The 21,056-nt window shown below is 34.2% G+C and overlaps 1 protein-coding gene across 1 annotated transcript in view; it reads right to left on the bottom strand.

Annotated features, from left to right (window-relative positions):
* Positions 1-21,056, bottom strand: part of LOC114657624 (transcription initiation factor TFIID subunit 4-like) — a 458,757-nt gene that overhangs the window by 60,636 nt on the left and 377,065 nt on the right. Inside the window, exon 13 of the mRNA XM_051932232.1 lies at positions 12,211-12,333. Coding sequence (XP_051788192.1) covers positions 12,211-12,333 — 123 coding nt within the window. The remainder of the gene's footprint in view (positions 1-12,210; positions 12,334-21,056) is intronic.

Consider the following 21,056-nt stretch of genomic DNA (forward strand, 5'->3'; position numbering starts at 1 on the left):
TACACCATCCCAACTGTAAAGCATGTTTGACAGAGCTCCATGTCTTGAATTTCAAAGCATTACGACATTTCTTTTATCAATTCTTCATTTATGCCTCCTTTCATAGAACTTTAGAAATTACTTTAATTAATGTACGAAGAGTATTGTTGAGGCCTTTTCTGTAAAAACTTTTTTCTTGTTCTGTGAACCCACCAAGCACAAAAATTAATGATTGCTTTTGTATCTACTTTTTGCTCCTTAAAAATATACTTTTTCTTACAGTATGTATATTATTTATTTGGTCTGTTTGATACAGCTAACAAACATAATTTTCATTTTGGTCTATAGTATACTTCAAGATGTCCACTTTACTTTCTAAAAGTGTAGTGAGTTTGCAGACAGAGACTCAATGCACAACCTCAGAAAAAGCAATTAAATCAAAGACCATGTAATTATAATCAATAATTATTGGCCTATTTTCTCTATATTTGACCATTCTGTCCGACTAGATTTTTCCTCTAACTCAGGAAATGAAACATGAAGTAGTTACAGTGTTTTTTGTTATTAGCATTTTCCATTATTCATTTTGCCGGCTACCTAGAAATTAAAAAAAAAAACTAAAATAATTGTTTGTGGTTACGAAGTTACTAATGTTATTTTAAAGTCATCCTCATATGCATTCTATGTTACTCTGTGTCAGGCATGCATAACCTTAATTACAGAAAAACTAGAAAATTCCCTGTATGCACTGGTGCTCTTTTCATAGATGGTGCAACTCTTCCTGAATGAAAATGTTCACTCTCCATGGGCTTATGCTGGCTGCATTTGCACACTACAGCCCAAAAGGGAAATATCACACGAATAGCCTATGAAATGGACAATTTGGACAAAGACACTGAAACTTTAATCCATGAGCTTGTGAATGACATACAGTTAAACAAACTAAATTTTCCAGGTTCGGTGCAAATTGATTTCTAACAAAGGACTCAACCCGACTACTCACTATGAATACCCCTAAAATACTAATTCAATGAAATCTATACAGACAAACTAATTTCTTAAATAGCTTTATGTACAACCATATATGCCTAATATGCTTATATTGCTTTATTTAGTTTAATTTGAAAATATAAAACTTACTGCTAACTTGAAAGGAAAGTGGTACAGGGAGGAAAAAAATTCAAAACAAAAGTGTTGCTGGAGTAAGAGTTGATATCAATCTTTTTTTAGTTTCAGAAATTTGATATTAGCACTTCAAAATTTCATGTCAACATTTATAAATTTGAATGTGGTTTCAAAACCTAATACTTCATTTTAACAATGAGATAAAGTTTGATATCCTGTTCTTAGGAATATCTTTTGGAAATTTGATATAGACATTTGTAAAAGGTTGAGACATTTTAATTTGAGAAAATTGAAATGTGATATAAAAGTATGATATCAAATTAAAGTATGAAGTCAGCCATTTAAAGAAAAAACAAATAAATTATGCTTTTCCACAACTCGTCAGCATGTGTGTCTATCAAGCTAACTGTAAGGGCTAGTGCTTGACATATAATTTCAAATTGTCAAGATCAAAATTGAAAAAGATGCATCTAATTTTAGAATGCACATACTTTCTGGCTTATGGCTATGGTAAAAAAAAAATGAAACATGAACATTCAAGTGATGAAAAACACAAGGAGTAATGCTTGAATGAAAGATATTTAAAAAAAGAAAATCATTAACATACAACAATAATCCATCCATCCATTTTCTAAACCTGCTTTATCCTGAGAAGGGCCGCAGGAAGCTGGAACCTATCAAAGCAAGCATAGAACGAAAGGTAGGTGGACATAAATACTCAAAAATCCCATTAAAACAACTTATCACTTGTTTGAATTCCATAGAATACACTCTCCTGTAAAATTGTGTTTCGCAGTGATTAACAATTGAATCCAAAGTCAGTTACTATGAAAAGGAGGAATTGATCTATGGTAGGAATGTTTTACTCATGGCCAAGGAGCTCCAATAAAATAATATTAGCCTCTCCTAATATATTAGTATACAAAAAAGTACTTAGCTAGTTACTGCACATAGTACTTCTGATGCATCTGATGGTTGAGGCCCATTGTCTTAGGAAATTTCCCAGGCGAAGCATTTTCTGTAAACACTATTTGTAGTTTTTTTTGTTTTGTTTTTTTTTAACCAAGGGTTAATATTACTGGCAGGCAGTGTGTTATATTGGTTAAGATTTTGGACCATGGACTTCAAATCCTGAAGTCGTTGGTTCAGATTCCACTACTGGCACTGTGTGACCATAAGTAAGTTACTACACCTGCCTGTGCCCCAATTGTAAAAACAAAAGAATTGTAACCATTTGTATCTTAAATGTAATAAATCCAATTTGATAAAGGTTTCAGTCAAATAATAAGTAGTAATAATAATATTATTAGGTCACTGAGGCTGCTTACTCTCAAAAATGATATAAAAAGTTTTCCATGAAGAAAAAAATCCTGCATTAGATAATTTCCTGTTTTTTTTCCTGCTTTTACTAGTGAACTGGCGTTTGCTGATGGCCACTGCAAAACAAAATTTTTCAAGCAAGTGTATTCCTCTTTGTAGTATGCTGCAAATGTCACTGGAACTTGCATCAGTGTCCTGCCTTCAGAGCACACATCAAAAGTCTCTGCTCCTTGCTACACGATTCTGATCCCAGAACACAGTAATGTTGATTCCTCAAGTAGAATTTAATGTTTTTTGTCCTTGGAGCATGCCTACTTACTGGAGAAACTGCATTCTCCACAGCTTTATTTCTTTTTTCTTGGCGACAGTCTGCTCCACGTGGCTAACCGCTATTTTATGCAGTCTCCCCTGGAGGTTTCCACTCCTCAAAGTTTCTGGATTCCAATATTTGCATGTTACATTCACCAGAACATCTCTATCAACACCCTCCAACCCTCTACTGCTGACCGGTTTCTATTAATAGTGTCTAATAAGGCAGCAGTGCAGGTTAACTTATTATTAAATACTTATTATTTTCATTTGGTTATGCCATTCACTCAACTACAACATTTCTTCTCTGAGCTCCACTGAACTTTCTCTTTCCATTTTGTAACATGATCACGTCTCTTTTATCCTGATTAGGACAACACAATTTATTCAGTCACTCATCCACCCCACTGGCTAGTGGTGCTATTCTCGAGGCTTTTCTGACACTTCTGCTCTGTTTTCTTTTGCATAAAGACCATTCTTAGCATAGCAAAGAACATATACGTAGCATAATATTAACTAATATTGAAAAAAAAAAATAACTGACAAATGAAATACATGTTGGCTAATTTTGTCTTTTTTTTACAATGACACCATATTTGAAAGTCATTTTTGAGATTTTGGGTATTTAGTATTTCTGTTGGGTGGAGGGAGGGAGTTGACCTCTAAATATTGAAATATCCATTCTTAGCGGATACCTACTACCCCAGATGAAAATCCCGTCAAATTTAAGCTTTTCAGCTAAACCAGAAACAGTGTTTTTTGATCATGAGTCAGTCAATTTTGATGTATATTCATACACATCATAAGGAGATATATATGAGAACACATATGATCTCCACATTGTATGATCAGGGATTTCTATAATTTTCACTAATTACACAATTTATCTATGTTAATGCTACTATAGAATAATAATAGTATAGAAACTTAAAACAGGCATACTATGCATTATTAAATTTACAATTCAAGACATGCATTGTGAAGTGTGTGCTGACCAATTCATCAATTTTTGCACAAATTAAACCTTGGGGCATTTCTGTTTATCTTCTAATGTGGCTAAATATTGCAGGATTCCTAACTGGCACATTAATGATCCTTCTAAAACTGGTAGTAATCAGTGTCAGTGTCAAAATTAAGATAGAAAATAAGGTAAAGAACAAACTTGTTAAAAGGGAAACCATAAGTGTGCACTTGAAGAAAATAAAGAAGCAACATTATTCAGCACAAAGAGTGCAAGAACATTGATACCTGGGATTTGAAACCACTGGTATAGGGCTTTTGTAGGTGTCCTGGTCAGTACATAAAGTTGACTAAAAGCGGCAGTTCAGACACTGGCATAGACATGCATCATGATTGGATGGCACTTGACCACAGAAGAAGAAAAAAAAAAAAAAAAAAAAAAGCAGTTCAAATGTGCTATTAATGGAGCACACAGACCACATTCAAAGTTGGTCAGAAACAGACAGCATTCACATTAACATTTAGCATGACTGGAAATGCAAATGCAATTTCTAACCACATACAACAATTAAGTCAGTGGGAATGAGCTGAACATTGGCCAGCCTTGACAGTTTTAAAAAGTTAGCTGAGTAGCAGAAACGGCATGTGGTGAGCTACATCTCCTTCAAGAGACTATCGCATATATTTCATCAATAAACACTGAAGTTCTTTAAGGCAGCGTGAAATTATACCATCTTTTCACTTCTTCTTGTTGGGTTCATACAAGCAGCTAGTTCTCAATTCCAATTACAGGTTAGTTGCTGCAGTGAGCTTTGCTGCACAGATAAATGTGAAAGGACACTAATGTCACATATTAATGGAAAGTGGAAATGTAAATTATATACGGAAGGAATCTACATATGAAATGCATGTTAAAGGGGATCTTTGAGAAGACTAACAGTCATCACTGACCATATGTAATATATTTTAAATACTTAAAGTAGGACAAATTAAAAAGGTCCAAGGGTCCAGATGTGGCCAGTGGGCATTAACATTGACACTCCTGATCTACAGTAAAAGTGAGAAATGAAAAACAGAAGTATGTAAAATGTGCTGATGACAAATTATAATCAGGGGGTTTGGGGGAGTCACAGAAAAGCAACTATCATTTTACATAATACATTTTTAAAGAAAAACATTGATTATTCAGTGACTGTCACTTGATTAAAAGGGCCACATAATGGATGGATGGATTGATGAATTGACTAATTTTAACATGCAAGCAGAATTAATAAGTAGTGAATATTATTCAATCATTAATAAATGTCTTATGCAGAAACCAAACTGCTTACAATCCTGTGAGAAACTGCTTTTATCTTCATTGTATCTTAAACTTTCTTCATATATCTATGCTGTGTTGTAAATACATAACTTTAACAGGTAAAGCTATGAAAGCTCTTTTGAAAGTTCTTAACATTCTACTGCAGTTAAAACCTCTTTAATGTACTGTATATAAAACTTCACATAAACAAGAACCAAACAATAATTAGGATTGCATTAAATAACGAATGCTTTAATATAGCATTAACTATTGGAATTCTAATTTTAGAATACCGAAAATCATACAGATACGATTGTATTATTGTTTTCCATTGTGAACAAATGACTAAATAACTATGCAACTGTAGTCATCCTGTGCTACTTTTAGAGGATAATTTTGCAGTTAAATGACAAACAAGAATATAGCTCAAGTTGGACATTGTCATCATTTGTAAAAAAATGTTACACTGTCATCACAGAGCTGAAAACTATACCTAAAAATGGCACTTCTTAAAAAGGATGGCTATTACTTTTCTTCTATCATTAGTGAGAAATAAAATTATTACTGCACTAAGGAAAAACACTGAGATCCCATCTAGGGGAAATATTAAAATTAAAATCCAAGCACTAGGCATTCAAATAAGTTTTATGACCTTAGATCTTTCATAATAAAGACCTAAACTTTTCATAATCACATAAGCACACCATCATCTAAAAGACACCTCCAATCACAGACAGATACAGTATATAGATTCTTCATTGTCTTGAGTAGAGAGAAAATAACTTTTTATTTAATTTGTTCACCAATATTTACCCTTAAGTGTTATTTTATATATGGCCATCACAAGTAAAAAATATTTTAAAATATATTATGTTGATTCAAGCTGAAACCAGATTAACAGCTGCTGAACTGTAGGGGTATGTGTTTTTCTGTTCCTGCATGTTTGTGCCTCTTTCTTAGGCATGTTTTTGTGAAAAGCACCCACTGGAATAGCCATATTTGACTATTTGTCTGTCTGTCTATCCACATAAAACAACTTGGCTCCAACTGGACCTATTTAGTTGAAATTTGGCACACCTATCAAAGAAATGTGTCAACATATTTACTACTGCACACTTCACATATTTTGGAAATTTCAAAATCTCTTTGAAAGCTGTTGATGAATATCTGAACTTGTCTATCTTAAATAAGTGAAACAGTCTGTACAACTTCAACTATAAAAAAAAATAACTGCAGTTGTACATGCTGAAGAAAATATATCTCAGGACATACAATGGGGCTGGTCATATGTAAGCAGGGCTGACTGAATGAATATTATTATATAAGAAAGGTACAATGCTAGACATGTAGGTATTTATGTGATTCACTAAGGATGATTTTCTTAATTCAGTCAATGCAACAGTAAGGATATTGGTTGTTTATTAATCACCATACAAGAAAAATACTGTTCCTTACTATACCAGAATGCAGGGGAAGGTTTTGTTATATGCTAACATTCTGGCTTCTGCCTCTGCTACATCCCATGCTTGTCTATGTGGAATCTTGAGTGAACTTCAGTCACAACAGCTCACTTCTTTTGCATTCTTTTATCACTGTTATTTTTATATACGACTCACTGTTACAAAGATATGTAATAAAACTATGATAAACTGATGAAGTGACAAGAAAATTAATTAACTTTCAGAACACACCTGGATGCTTCACCATGTATATATTTTCTTACTTTTTCATTTTAAGAAATGATCAGTGTAACACTAGGGAGAACTCTCGCAGTGACATGCCTCCCTCACCTGACGTAGGACAATGCCAAAGAATCCAAGAAAAAGTGAGTTTATTAAACAATATCCACATATCAAATGGATGAATTAAGGGAGACAAAAAAGAACCAAATAAACAGGATAAAATGATAAAAACGGCAGGCTTTTAAAGCTTAACTAACAGATCTCAAATTCTATATAACTGATAAAGTGGCTCACCTAGCTGTCTACATCAAAGTACCACAAAACACTTCAAATGCACATTATCTTTCTCGCTCTCTCTTTTTTCATGCATATACTCAATTGGTATTAAGAAGCCTAACAATATGTGCCAAAAACATTCCTCACATCATTATATTACTGTACTATAGCTCAATCTTTCTGTTTAAAGCTGAAATGAGTGGTATCAGTCATTGTCTTTTGTTGTTGTAGACCATTCTTTACAAAGTCTGGCATTTTTTTTTTTTTTTTTTTTAATTTTATTTTAGCTTTACTGTTAGCCTGAGTGAGTCTGGCTAGTATCCTCTGACCCCTCTAGCTACCACTGTATATTCTCCCATAGAACTGTAGCATAGTGAAATGTTTTTGTCAATATTAGTATTCTGAGTTAAGTTCTGAGACTGTAGATCACAAAAAGTACAAAAAGCCTACCAATTACTGATGTGGTGGAACACGTCTATTCTTCTGTCTGTCTCTCAAGACAAAACATTTAGTCTGATCTCCATACAGTAAGTAGTTCTGTGGAACTCTAGTTATACTAATGCCTTAGCGGTATTGATCGCCCTTTACTGGAATGACATACACATCCTCATTGTCAGTACACAAGTCCTTTTTTTCCTATTTTCCTCCTAGGCCCTATCCCTGTATTGTGCTTTCTTTTCCAGTTTGCACTTCTTCTACTTACCTGGTCATCCTCTATGCCAATGATTGAAAAGGTGACATCTGCTTTCTGCAAAATTAAATGACTTATACTTATTTGAATGAATGAAAAACAGTAAGATGAAAAGAGGTTAAACATTATGTGCAACATGTTTGAAGAAAAAATACCTACTGTGTAATGAAGTTACATGAGTGATGCTGGACAGAGTATAAAAAAGATTATGTAAAGCAAACAAAACCACAGACATAGAATGAAATATTGAAGACAAATTTGGATAATATTAGAAAGTGGTAGTAATTTGATGAAGTGTATTATATATAAGATATTAGGTGATCCAACTGCATCATTTTATCAAGATGATTTTTCTACAGTATTTTTCAATCTCATCCCACCAAAAAAATAAATAGTAGGAGGAAGTATATATTATTAATGTACTACTTAAAAACCTAACGGAAAATAATAATTCAGTGTTCTCCTACCTGATTGTCACCATTAAACTGAATAAACAACATAACCTAAATGAAACTCTCATAGTGTTATCTATATTTATAAAACAGAAATAATAATTTCCAAAAAATAGCTATTTATCTTAAAACCTGACTTTCATTATTCAAGTTTATGCATGATAAATGTATTCTTTGCTATTGCTGAGTAAATAAACCAAGAAAAAAGGAAACATTACTCTCCTCCTGGAATAAAGTTTTTTTATTTTCATACTTGTCAGTATGAAGGACCGGATGACTAACTCCCAAAGTACAGAAAAAAGAACAAAAAAGGGGGGTGGGGGATTGAGAAGCAGGGAACAACAAACCAAAGTTGGGATTGATTTACTTCATTAACCGAGATTACAAGTTTAACTTACAAACCAGAGGTCAAAATTTCTCATTAACAAGAGGGCCATGAAGTGCTGCAGGGCTTGGTTCAAGAGAAGACCACTCTTATTACTAACTACACATTTCAATCTGTCTTTGATGTTCTGTGTCTTTGCACTCCCAACCCCCCTCCCCCCCTCACACATCATCAAACTCACCAACAACCCCTCCTCTATTTTTTGGCAGAGGAGTTGATTTTAATTGTAGCTATAGAACAGAGCATACTTTGCCTGCGAGCCAGCCTCCACATCTGCAGCGAGCGCTGCTTTAGTGATATTGGGTGCAGTCCATAGCTTCAGGCTAATTTTAATGGTTCCCCTTTTCATACGAGGCTCAGATTGTTTTCCACGTGATTCCTGTTAATTTAGCTGCAGGAAAGGGCATTCGTTTTCCTTGTGCTTTTTATGATCTATACTCCCAAAGTAGGTAAAATGAATTGAAATTAAAAGGCACAAAGAAGCTATTAATATTTCTATGCCTATTTCATGATTTCAGAACTTATATTTAGGTATACACTGAGTAAAACTCAAATACACTCAAACCAGCCTGCAAATTCCTAAAAATTGTCTTTGTAGAATAAATGCTTTACTTGTGATGAACCCTTGTTCTGCCAGACCATTTTTAGCAAACATGTCCAACATTTCTTTGGGCTGCTTAAAAACCAAAAATATGCAATATACCACAAAACTAATTTTTAATGTAAGATTAAAGCCTTTTATGACAGAATCAAAATATCTAGTTAAGTTTTTCAAAATAGTTCTAAAAGCTCATTAGTCAGCCAAAATAATGTTCTTATTTATGTACACTACAGAAGAAAAATAATACAAGTTAAGATCTTATAAAAAGTAAGCAAATTAAACAGCATAAAAAATGTACAGTACAGACTTTCTAAGTAACACGCATCATCTTTACACTTTCCTCAATTTTGCTTTCATAAAGAATCTTTAGCCAAATTATCAACATATCTTTAAATAATCTAAAATGAAAACATTACGTAAAAGCAATAGGCCAGGCCAAACCTATTACCAATTTCAGCATATACCTATAAGAGACAAATAGTTGTTCTCTCCATATGAAAAGCATCTATTACTGAGCTGCAACTAATCTGCCTGCTGGAGCTATATAAGGACCCTTTGTTTGCCTCTGGATACAAGATCAAGCTAGAGACAAACACCCCAGTCTTGACTGGCTATCAGTTTCAAACCCTTTGGCAGTCTGGGTCAAAGCCCTAGCAGCTTCATGAAGTCACCTTTACAAAATCTGTCCAAGCGTCAGTTACATTTTGTCAATGCAGGGTAGCAATCACTGCCTCCAGATTTCAACAGGAGTTATCTTAACAGCAAGACATCTCAGAAAAGGTCATTATCCCCTCTAATTTCAGCTTCGCTTGGTAGAGAAGGCAGCCTTTGTCTGGGATTAATGTGAAAACCTCAGGATTTGATGTCAGTGGGAAATAATCAGCGTGGGCCTCATAATGCTGCCTTCTCCTGCTCCTGGCAAGTGCCTAGGGCTAATTTCTGCCGAGATGAAATCTATGACAAGCCCTTCAGTTAAGCTGAAAGCAGGCAACAGTCCAGTAACACCCACAGCCCTTGAAGGCATCCTGTGACCCCCTTAGAAAAGTCACATTCACTTTGCTCTTGAGAAAGGAAAACGAATGCTTAAGGCATTTCAAGCCCATGTGAAATGAAGAAATGTGAGGAGGTGAAAATGAAGTGAAAATAAGTTAAAATTCATCTTCTCCTTGTATATAAGAATGGATTTTTAAAGGTGTAAAAAATACATTTAAAAATCATTCAGAATTCTTAAGTGCTTAACATTAATGAGTAAAATGGGCAGAACAGTAATTATGCTAGGTCTATCCTTCATTATTTATAATACTGTACTACGAACAAATTCTTTTTGGTCTGTTTCAGTAAAATAGTGTGAACAAAGAAAGCTTGACATTCAAGAACCATAAATAATTGTTTTATTTTGTTATTTATGCTATTACACTTGATAAGGGTTCAGTTGTTAAAAATATTCTCCTCTCTAGCTCCAGCAGATTAGAACTAATTTATCAGTACATCCAAACCAATAAAGCTCACAAAAATTGTTAACTGCACACAGTAACAGGGCTCACTTTACACAGTTATAAGACATTGAAAAGAATACAACACTATCATAAAGCAATTAATATATAGAGAGGAGGGGTAAGAGAAACAAAACACAATACATTACCTAATTACAAAAAATGATGTACAGAACATTTTACTTACATTGACCATAGGCTGATTATTATAATGGGAACTAAGACAGAACACGCTTTTAAATGATTTATATAATTTATACACCCTTATCAAGATATAAACTGCTTTGTTTTCTTTGAAGTACTGGAAGATTAACAAAAAGTAATACTTGAAATTAATGCATCAAAGCATAGCTAAGAAATTATTTCATACAAGGTGTATACTTGTCATTATTAAAGGATAAGTTTGGTATTTTTAAAGATGAAATTATTTTTTCACAGATGGGGCTGATGTTCATTCCAGTAAAGCATGTGTCTCTTAAAGCTACAATGGTTTAAAAGTCCTCACACTCAGAGAGTCTAATGACCCTCTTACTGTAGTGCATCAATTACATCTAAATACCCCAGGTAAAGACCTCTGGAAATCTGAAACATATACCAGTAAACTCCACATCATCACTTGGAGTTTTGAGACATCAGCACCAAGCAAAGCTAATGAGATCCATAAAGCTATTCTAACAAAAGCTCCCCATTTGGTCTTTCCAGCTCTGGTAACTTTTTCAATTTAACTTCAAAAGAGAAAAATGACTCCAGAACTCAATGACTGATAATGGCTGGAAAATCGTCCCTATCTGCAACGCAAGTTGAAGACTAGCAGAACAGAGTGTGCTTATCTCTGGACATGTCTGTTTTTTAGGGCAGTACAAGTCCCATTCTCTATAGCAAAAAGATTTGCGCTTGGTAGGCATTATTTTATATTATTCTCATGTCCACTACCACTTGCCCAGGAATATTAGTCATAACTTCTGCCTCTACATTTTCTTTCCTATTCTTTAATTCTGTCTGTTTTTATTCATCCTTAATATGTTTCAACAAGTCTAAACAATTACTTAATCACTGAGAAAAATGAAAAAGTGTAATTTGAGTGCCTGAATTGCCATTATAGCATGATTGCAACTATAGCATTCATGAAGCTAGCTACTAATGACCATGTCCTTGGGAATCAAACGTTGCCACATAAGGAGACAGGGAATGAAGAGAAAGGGACAACTGGACTTCTTTAAGAATGGTGGAATCTCAAAAATTAATTTATTTTTGTGAAAATGATATGGATATGTGTGACTGATGTGTGACATCTTATGACTTGGAATCAATGCTTAATATGATACTTTTCTCTGACCAGAACATAGTCAGCAACTTTTATGGCTTTTGATTCCTATTTACTCTGTTGCTCCACAGACTGCCATTGTATGCGAATGGGAAAAATGTAACCATTAATACTGGTATAATCTTGGGGTACTTAAAGTGAATTTATGGAAAACCTTATTTTATTTTTTTAAAAAGGAACAAACTCATACTAGTAATGATGAAATAAGTAATTAACATTAATACAAAATCTACATATATTTCAAGTACATATTGTTATTTGTATAAGACTGGCCACATCAGAATGCCATGTACTTCAAATAACTATAAATTACCTCAACACCTGCCGAAGCTGTCCCTGGAGAATCAAGCTTGCGCTTTTTACGAGGACCAATTGCTGCAAGTGCCGTCAAGTTGGCATCTCTTTGTCTCATCTGTGCAAGTTCCTGTTGTTGCATCTGGAAAAAAGAGACAATATTTATACATATAAAAAATTTCCTATATTGCTAAAAGCATTTTTTTTATAAACAAAGTAACATGATCAATCAATAAAAATAACTAGAGAAATTATGGCAATTGAGAAAATACTACCATCTTAAAGCAAAAATTATTTAAATATTTCATACTGTTTATAAAACATTTTCTTCATATGTTTGGTGTTATACGAAACTCCATTACAATACAGGTACACTTAGTGGCCATGTCATTAGGTACATTTGCTCGTTTAAAAAAAAAAAAACAGACTATCATGTTATTTCAGAGAAGGACAACTTATTTAGTAACCTTAGAGTTCATTGAAAAAGTGCCATCTTGAAAATTGAATAACTGAAAAAAATTTTTCCCATGTATACTTGCATGCCTTTTATGAGCCATTGAGTAAAGCAAAGAAAGTGAGAAAAGAGATAAAGTATTGGTTATTATATAAAGATACAGTAATCCCTCGCTATTTTGCGCTTCGCCTTTCGCGGCTTCACTCCATCGCGGATTTTATATGTAAGCATATTTAAATATATATCGCGGATTTTTCGCTGCTTCGCGGGTTTCTGCGGACAATGGGTCTTTTAATTTCTGGTACATGCTTCCTCAGTTGGTTTGCCCAGTTGATTTCATACAAGGGACGCTATTGGCAGATGGCTGAGAAGCTACCCAGCTTACTTTTCTCTTTCTCTTGCGCTGACTTTCTGTGATCCTGACATAGGGGGATTGAGCAGGGGGGCTGTTCGCACACCTAGACGATACGGACGCTCGTCTAAAAATGCTGAAAGATTATCTTCACGTTGCTATCTTTTGTGCAGCTGCACGGTGCTTCGCATACTTAAAAGCTCGATGGGCACGTATTTATTTTTGCTTGAAAAACAAACTCTGTCTCTCTCTATCTCTCTTTGTCTGCTCCTGACGGAGGGGGTGTGAGCTGCCGCCTTCAACAGCTTTGTGCCGCGGTGCTTCGCATACTTAAGCCAAACAGCCCTATTGATTTGTTTGCCAGAGATTGTTTTCTCTATCTATGTGACATTCTGTGCTCCTGACACGCACTCCTTTGAAAAGGAAGATATGTTTGCATTCTTTTAATTGTGAGATGGAACTGTCATCTCTGTCTCGTCATGGAGCACAGTTTAAACTTTTGAAAAAGAGACAAATGTTTGTTTGCAGTGTTTGAATAACGTTCCTGTCTCTCTACAACCTCCTGTGTTTCTGCGCAAATCTGTGACCCAAGCATGACAATATAAAAATAACCATATAAACATATGGTTTCTACTTCGCGGATTTTCTTATTTCGCGGGTGGCTCTGGAACGCAACCCCCGCGATGGAGGAGGGATTACTGTATTCTAAAATGGTCATGACACATTTGTTGGTACCCATAGAAAAGGTCATAAATATTTATTTAAATCTACTGTTTTCTTAAATTAGTATCACACATGTCTCCAATCCTGCAATCATCCATTTAGCATATTTAAATGTTTGGTACCATTGTGTGTCCCCGCACTGAACATGGACCAAAGAAAGCAAAGGAGACAGCTATCTCAGCCAATGAGAAAGAAAATTACAGACAAGCATTTAAAAGGCATAAGATATAAAATCATCTCTAAGCGCTCAAAGTTCTTGTGACAACAACTGTAAATATTAAGAAGTTTAAGGTACAAGGGGACTGTACTGAACCTCCCCCGACACGTCTGCAAGAGAAAAACTGACCCCAGAATGGGCAGAAGGATAGTCAGAAAGGTAGCCAAAAGGCCGAGGGCAACTTCCAAAGAGATAGAATCTGAACTTCCAAAGTCAAGGTCCATTAGTGTCTGATCACACCATCTGTTTCTTTTTGAGTGTTGGTGGGCTCAATGGAAGAAGAACCTGAAGTACTTACTGTTGAAAGAAAAACATAAAAAAGCTACTCTGGAATTTGCTAAAATACACATTGACAAGCCACAATGTTTTGTGGGAGAATGTCCTTTGGACAGATGAGACAAAACAGGAGAGGTTTGGCAAGTGACATCAGCTCTATGTCCATAGATGAAAAAAATTAAGCTTTCAAAGAAGAGAAAAACCATGTGAAACATGGAGGAGGAGGCTCTGTCATGTTGTGGGGCGGGTTTGCAGTGTCTGGCATGGGGTGCCTTGAGTCTGTGCAGGGAACAATGAAATCTCAAGTCTATGAAGACATTCTGGAGCTGAATGTACTGCCCAGTGTCAGAAACCTCTGTCTCAGTTGCAGTTCATGGATACTCTAACGGGCTAATGACCACAAACACACTGCTAAAAGCACTCAAGTATGGCTAAGAATGAAACATTAAACTATTGTGAAGTGAGCTTCTGTAAGTCCTGATTTTAATCCTATTGAACATTTATGGAAAAAACTGAAACATACAGTCTGGAGAAGGAACTTTTCAAACCTGACACAAATGGAGCAGTTAGCTCAGGAAGAGTAGGCCAAAATACCTGTTGACTGGTGCAGAAGTCTCATAGAGAACTACAGGAATTAATTGTTTGTAGTGATTGCTTCTAAATGTTGTGCAACAAACTGTTAGGTTAAGGGTCCCATCATTTTTGTCCATGGCATTTTCATTTGTGTTATTACTGGAAACATTCTGTTGAATCAAAACTCTAAAGCAAAGTCTGATTTTTTTGTTAAATATGGCATAAACAGTGATGAGTGCCAATTACTTTTCTCAGTTTCAAGTAATTCTGGAGACAACTTTGTGCTCTTCTTTTTTTGTGGAGGGGTATCAACAAATTTGTCCACATCTATATGTAATATGCAGATATGATTAAGAGATTTAGTTGTTGTTTGGCGAAACATAACAATCTGCAAAGTACATGACCTAAGTACCCTTAACTGTATGATGGCTGGTGCCAGATACAGTGGTTCCAGCATCTCCAGAAAATCTACCCTCCTGTGTTTATTTCTACAGTTCACAGAGAAAAACGTAAAAACAAAAATAATCCAGATACTGAAGTAAAAAAGATACAGCAGTAGATTACACCAAATTCCTCTCTGTAACCAAGAGAAGAAAAATTAAGCTATAGTGGCTATATGACATCCAAAACTAGAAAGCTGAAGATCGAATATCTCCCAGTTTGATTAATCTAGGTTTTTTGCTGTATTAGGCAAATGTTCATGGTCAGTAAATTTGGTAAACAGCATGAATTCATGGATCCATCTTCCAATTTGAATGTGTAGCTGAAAAATGTGAAGGAACTGCATGATGTCGTCTAGTGAGTCTAGACCAAAATCCTTATGGAATGTTTCAAGTACATTGTTGAATCCATGCTTAAAAGAACTCCAAATTTTCTGTAGACCAAATATGGGTTTGGGGACTGTTACTAGATAGATGTATCTAATACAGTGGCCACTAAGTATATTTTTACCTTAAATGAACAACAACAAAAACATTTATTTATATAGCAATTTTTCAGATAAATGATGTGGCTAAAAGTGCTTTACAAGATGATGAAAGAAAGAAATATATATAAAAATAAGATTAGGCAGTACTAAGTAACAAAGAATAAAGTAAGGTGCGATGGTCAGGAGGACAGAAAAAAAAAAAAAAAAAAAAGAGAGGGCTGGAGAAAAAAAAAAATCTGCAGGGGTTCCGACCAGACAACCCAGCCCCCAAAAGAAATATAATATTAAGCTGCAGTACAGTATATGAGTTATCAATGTAATGATAAAGTTTTAACTATGAAAATGATCTTAACATGTTATGGCAGTTCAATAATTCTAACAAACACTGGTGAAATTGAACAACTACCAATGTGGATGACTAAAATCCATGCTTTTCTGAATAATCTAAAACAGAGCAAATCACAGGAATAAAGTGATGGTCGTCATACTGTGAAAAATTTCTCTGAATTGATAAAATTTATATGTATAATAAAAATTAAATGTAATCACTAATTTCCATGCAATCTGCTTAAGGTCAAAATACCATTTTGTATTCACTTTTTTCTGTGGAGGGTCAGATATAGATCTTATTGCCAATTAGTGCAAGGTCAAAACTAATATATCAATCAATGGCTGACCAAAAACCTATAGAAACATAGACTTCAGTACTTGCATCTGATCAATTTTAAGTTGATAATCAACTTGATAGTACAGACTATCGGAAGAATTCTTTGTGATCACGATGAAAACTCACAAAGCCTACATAGTAAGGACCCTATCCTCACAATGAACTGACATTCAAGCACCATGAAAACAGAAATGTTACACATTATACAACAGTGAAAACATAAAAGATCAAAAACAACACATACAACACAAATGAATATGCTTAAATGAAAAATGAAAAAATAGGCTTGTTATAATACTAAGGATTCCAAGTCACTAACGAAAGGTAATGTTCCAATCAGCTGTGATAAAAGAGGAAATTGTATGCATTTTAAAAATATAGGGCTTTCATTAATGCTGGCACTATATCCATGCAAACATTTTCCAGGTCCCATTAAATGCTGCACTTTAGTATTACAACCTCACATATAGCTTAAATGCCAGTTACACAGACCTGCCCATCTGCCCTTTGGAGGCAAATAGAAGTACTTGTAGACTCTAATCATTTACAAAGGTCAGAAACAGCGGTGAGCCTGTGAGCAGTGATTTAAAATTCGATTGATCCCTATCTGTAGTCAGGCCAAAGAGAATATAAGTGGTATTTCAGCTATATTGTAATTATCAGCCTCTAAGGCAACCGTAAATAAATGTGTGCACTTCTAAGTAGCTGGTAAATGCTCAGCTTCAATTTAGAAAGTCTTACTTCAATAAATTTCCAGCCATAAAGAATTCAGCTGTAAACACTAAATTGGTAAACCATAATCTCTCTACAACACTTTTAAGAATCTAAAGACATTAAAGGTAAAGCTTAACCCTTAATAATCCATGCAAGTTAAACTGTGACCTTAACCTTTTTACCTTAATACAGTAGGAATCAAATGAGCCATTATATTACAATTCTCTTTTGTAACATAATAGAGTAAAAAATTGATATAAACATCAATTTTTTTTTAACATAAAGCTGTTAAATTTTAAAATGTTTTCAGAAAAAGACTCAATCACTTTACATCATTAAGTTATAGAATGATTACTGAAAATCACTCAGTTTTTGTTCTTGTGTAAATATTCCCCTTTGAACCCTGAATTAAAATAAATCATTTTACATAAACCTACATGAAGATGCATGTATTCTTCAAAATTAAAACCCTCACCTGCTGTTTTCTGTCATTCCAGCGACTAACAAAGGATTTTGTGCTACCCTGCAGGCCAGCCTGAAGCTGGCCAGGCTATGTTCAGACAGATGTCCTTAGCAAGGCACAATTCAAAGAAGTGACGTCAGTAAAGGCACTGGATTCTGTACATAAGACTTTCACTTCATAAGCTATACCATACAAATGCTTTATTTGGTCTTTTTACATTAATGAAAATGTCATATTACAAAATGTAAACTGCATTCCAGATTAAAGCAAATACTGTAATTTAGTTAAACAGTCATGGATTTAAACATTAAGCAATTGTTAAAAAAAATTAGTATATCCTGCATGACATTACGTTTTTTTACATGCATTTTTATACAACAGCAAGAAAGTAGAACCTTTCAAAAATGTTATTGGTCATTATTTTTTAATAAAAGAGATTGATAAATATATGCACAGCTCAACGAAATAAAGTTTTAACAATCATTTCATTGTCAATAAAAATGATGTCTTATACAAAAAGATTAAGACATAGTTTTACAAATAAAATCAAGTTTTATTTAACATAGTTTAATGCCAATCAGGAACACAACATCCATAAATTATGGGTTTATTTTATTAAACTTTATATTGGTACTAGTCATAGACAGAAAATAAAATAATTGTTACAAAACAAGTGTATCTTCTTAAAGAGCTATGTTTTCTAATAATTAAATCAATACGTATGTTTAACCTTAACTAAACAAACACTATTGAAGTTTTGCTTGTACAGTCTTGTACTAGTATAATTTTGTGATTGTATTAAATTTACTTTGGTTTTCAATTTGCATGCATTTATTCTTCACACAGAGGATAGTGTTAAACAAATTAAATTTCTGCATTTTACATGACAAAGTAGAATCTTATTCAGCTCAGAAAGTGTATACTTTATGAAAGGAGTTATAAAAATACCTGTGAAAGACTAAAGTTAGAGAAGCCCAAACATTACATATAGTTTAGTAATGTATGTAGTTCAGGCGCAGGCCTTCACATAGAAAACAAAACTGCTGCCGACTAGCTTTGCAATAGTGACCCCTGCAGTTAAGCATGTGCCATATAGTAACTTTACTAGATATCATACCTGGTTGTGCCAAATAATGTACAAATTATGAATATCTGATAAGAAAGTAATGTAAGTGGCACTAAAAATGCAAAAATGTTTAACAGAGGAAGGGGCAACTATTTTTAAACACTAAATATGATGAAAGAAAATGCTACAAAAATGAGAAATGATGACAGTTTTTTTTTTTTCTTTCACAAAAGGAGATGTTTATTTAAAAAGAAATACAATGCCCTAGGAAATAACAAATCATGTATGGGATACCAGTTTATTGCTAGACAAATTCATTTACTCACTCAATACTGGGCCGATTTAGTGGATTGGATTTGTTTTTTTCCAGAACAAAGGAAAAAAACTGAAACATCTGGGGCCTCATGTATAAAACATCATTACACTCTGAAAACGTGCCTAAGCCATTTCTTACACAAAAATCGACATTTATAAAACACAAACTTGGCATGGAAACTGGCTTAAAGTTACAGTAAGTTTCAATCATCCGTAAGTCCTACACAAACATTTTTGTTGTTGGCATTTAAGTGACTGCAGGCAGCAAGACAAAGAAATGAGCGAAAACTCTTGTTTCGTTACATATTTCTGTGACACATCAGTCACATTCTTATGTCCAACTGACCATCCATCCATTTTCCACTCCCACTTGTTCTAAACCTATAATGGAACAGTGACCATGTAATTTCTGCATGATGGTGTTTGTAATGTAGGCTCCAATTCACCACACAACTTCAAGAAGACAGTCTGGGACATCTAAATTGGCTTAGACGTCAGTCATCATTGCGAAAAGAAACATCAGTACCATTGACAATATAAAAATGACAGAAAATGTTGTTTTTGTAAGATAGTTTGCCTACATAGTTTAATTGTGGCAAAACAAGCACTTTCTTATTTAAGAAGTTAGAAAATGTATGCATAGCATAATATACAGATGGGACTTTCACTTGTTAACTAATTTGAAAGTTGGGGAATTTTTGTTATTTATTTGCTTCATTAAATAAACAGATAACACATTTTAATCTTTTAAATATTTTGCAACAGAGCTATGTATGATGTGTGTTAGAGATCTGCTCAGACAGCCATGCTGTTGTTTGTACTGGCAGGCATAAGTCACAGACACATGCACTACCGTTTCAGTCACTTCTTACTGACTACTGATGACCTCTTTTGCTGAGTAGATCTTTCAAATGTGTAAAAGATTAAAAAAAAAAAAACTGTATACAACATATTCAAGCTGAAATAACCTTTATCAGGCTAAACCTGAAGCAGTGAACTAACCTGCAACTGAATAGTATTTCTGTATGGATTGGCAACCCGCATGGGAAAGTTGCTTTGGGTGGACAGATTAGTATTTGTTGATTGATCCATTTATCCATCCATCTTCTAAACCCGCTTATCCAGGGAAGAGGGCAGCTGGAAAGTATCCTAGCAAGAACGTGCACAGGCAGGAACAATCTCTGGACAGGAAGCCAGGCCGTTACAGGATGAACATGCACACATACACATCAGGTCAAATCTAAAAACCCATCTTTAAATTGTGGGAGGAAACCAGAATAAACCCATTCTGTCCAACATGCATACTCCTTGCAGAGAGCACCTAAGACGTCACCCTCTACACTCCTTATTATGGAGCAGAAGCACTAACAGTAGCCTTAAAAAATGAAGAAAAAATACTTTTTATTTAATACTCATTTTAGTAACATGGTGCATCTGTATTTAGGAAGCAAGCCCCACTGGTAATTCCCTAAAACTCCATCAAATGTCAGTAATACCTTCAGATCACATTTACTCAAGTTTTGTTTTCTTTGTTCTCCCATGGGTTGAAAGTAACAAAGTCATTCAGGAACATGGCCAAATTTATATGGTGATTAGGTAAAGGAGGATTTTTAATTCATATGTGTTTTACTGGTGGATATGATGAGGAGTGACTAAAGGTGAGTGCATGAAAACAGTGTTTTAAGTTCATCAGAGATTGATAAAGGAACTTGGCATGGAACCTGGCATACATATAGTTTTAAACCTTCGATTTTTTTTGTGCATATGACATTATTGCCTTTCTTGCACAAGCATAATTTTAGTATGTGATCTAAGCAAGGTTTTACACAATGCAAGAGAAACGACAGAACACAGAGAGAAGATACAAAAATTATATAGGCAGTACCAGATCAACGTTTTGTTAAAAGAAACAACATCTTAAGTTAAATTTCATTCAAAGAGTCTTTTACAGCCCACAATAAGTGATGAATCAGAAAACAGTGAACTATTTCTAATAGAGTATTAAATTCTAGCAAAATAAATAGTTCACTATTTTATGTAGCATGCATTACTTAAGGAATTAAATTTACTTTATGAAGTCAAATTCAGCAGTCATCATCCTCTATTGATCACATATA

This window comes from Erpetoichthys calabaricus, chromosome 9 (assembly GCF_900747795.2).
Source record: "Erpetoichthys calabaricus chromosome 9, fErpCal1.3, whole genome shotgun sequence".
Classification (NCBI taxonomy): Eukaryota; Metazoa; Chordata; class Cladistia; order Polypteriformes; family Polypteridae; genus Erpetoichthys; species Erpetoichthys calabaricus.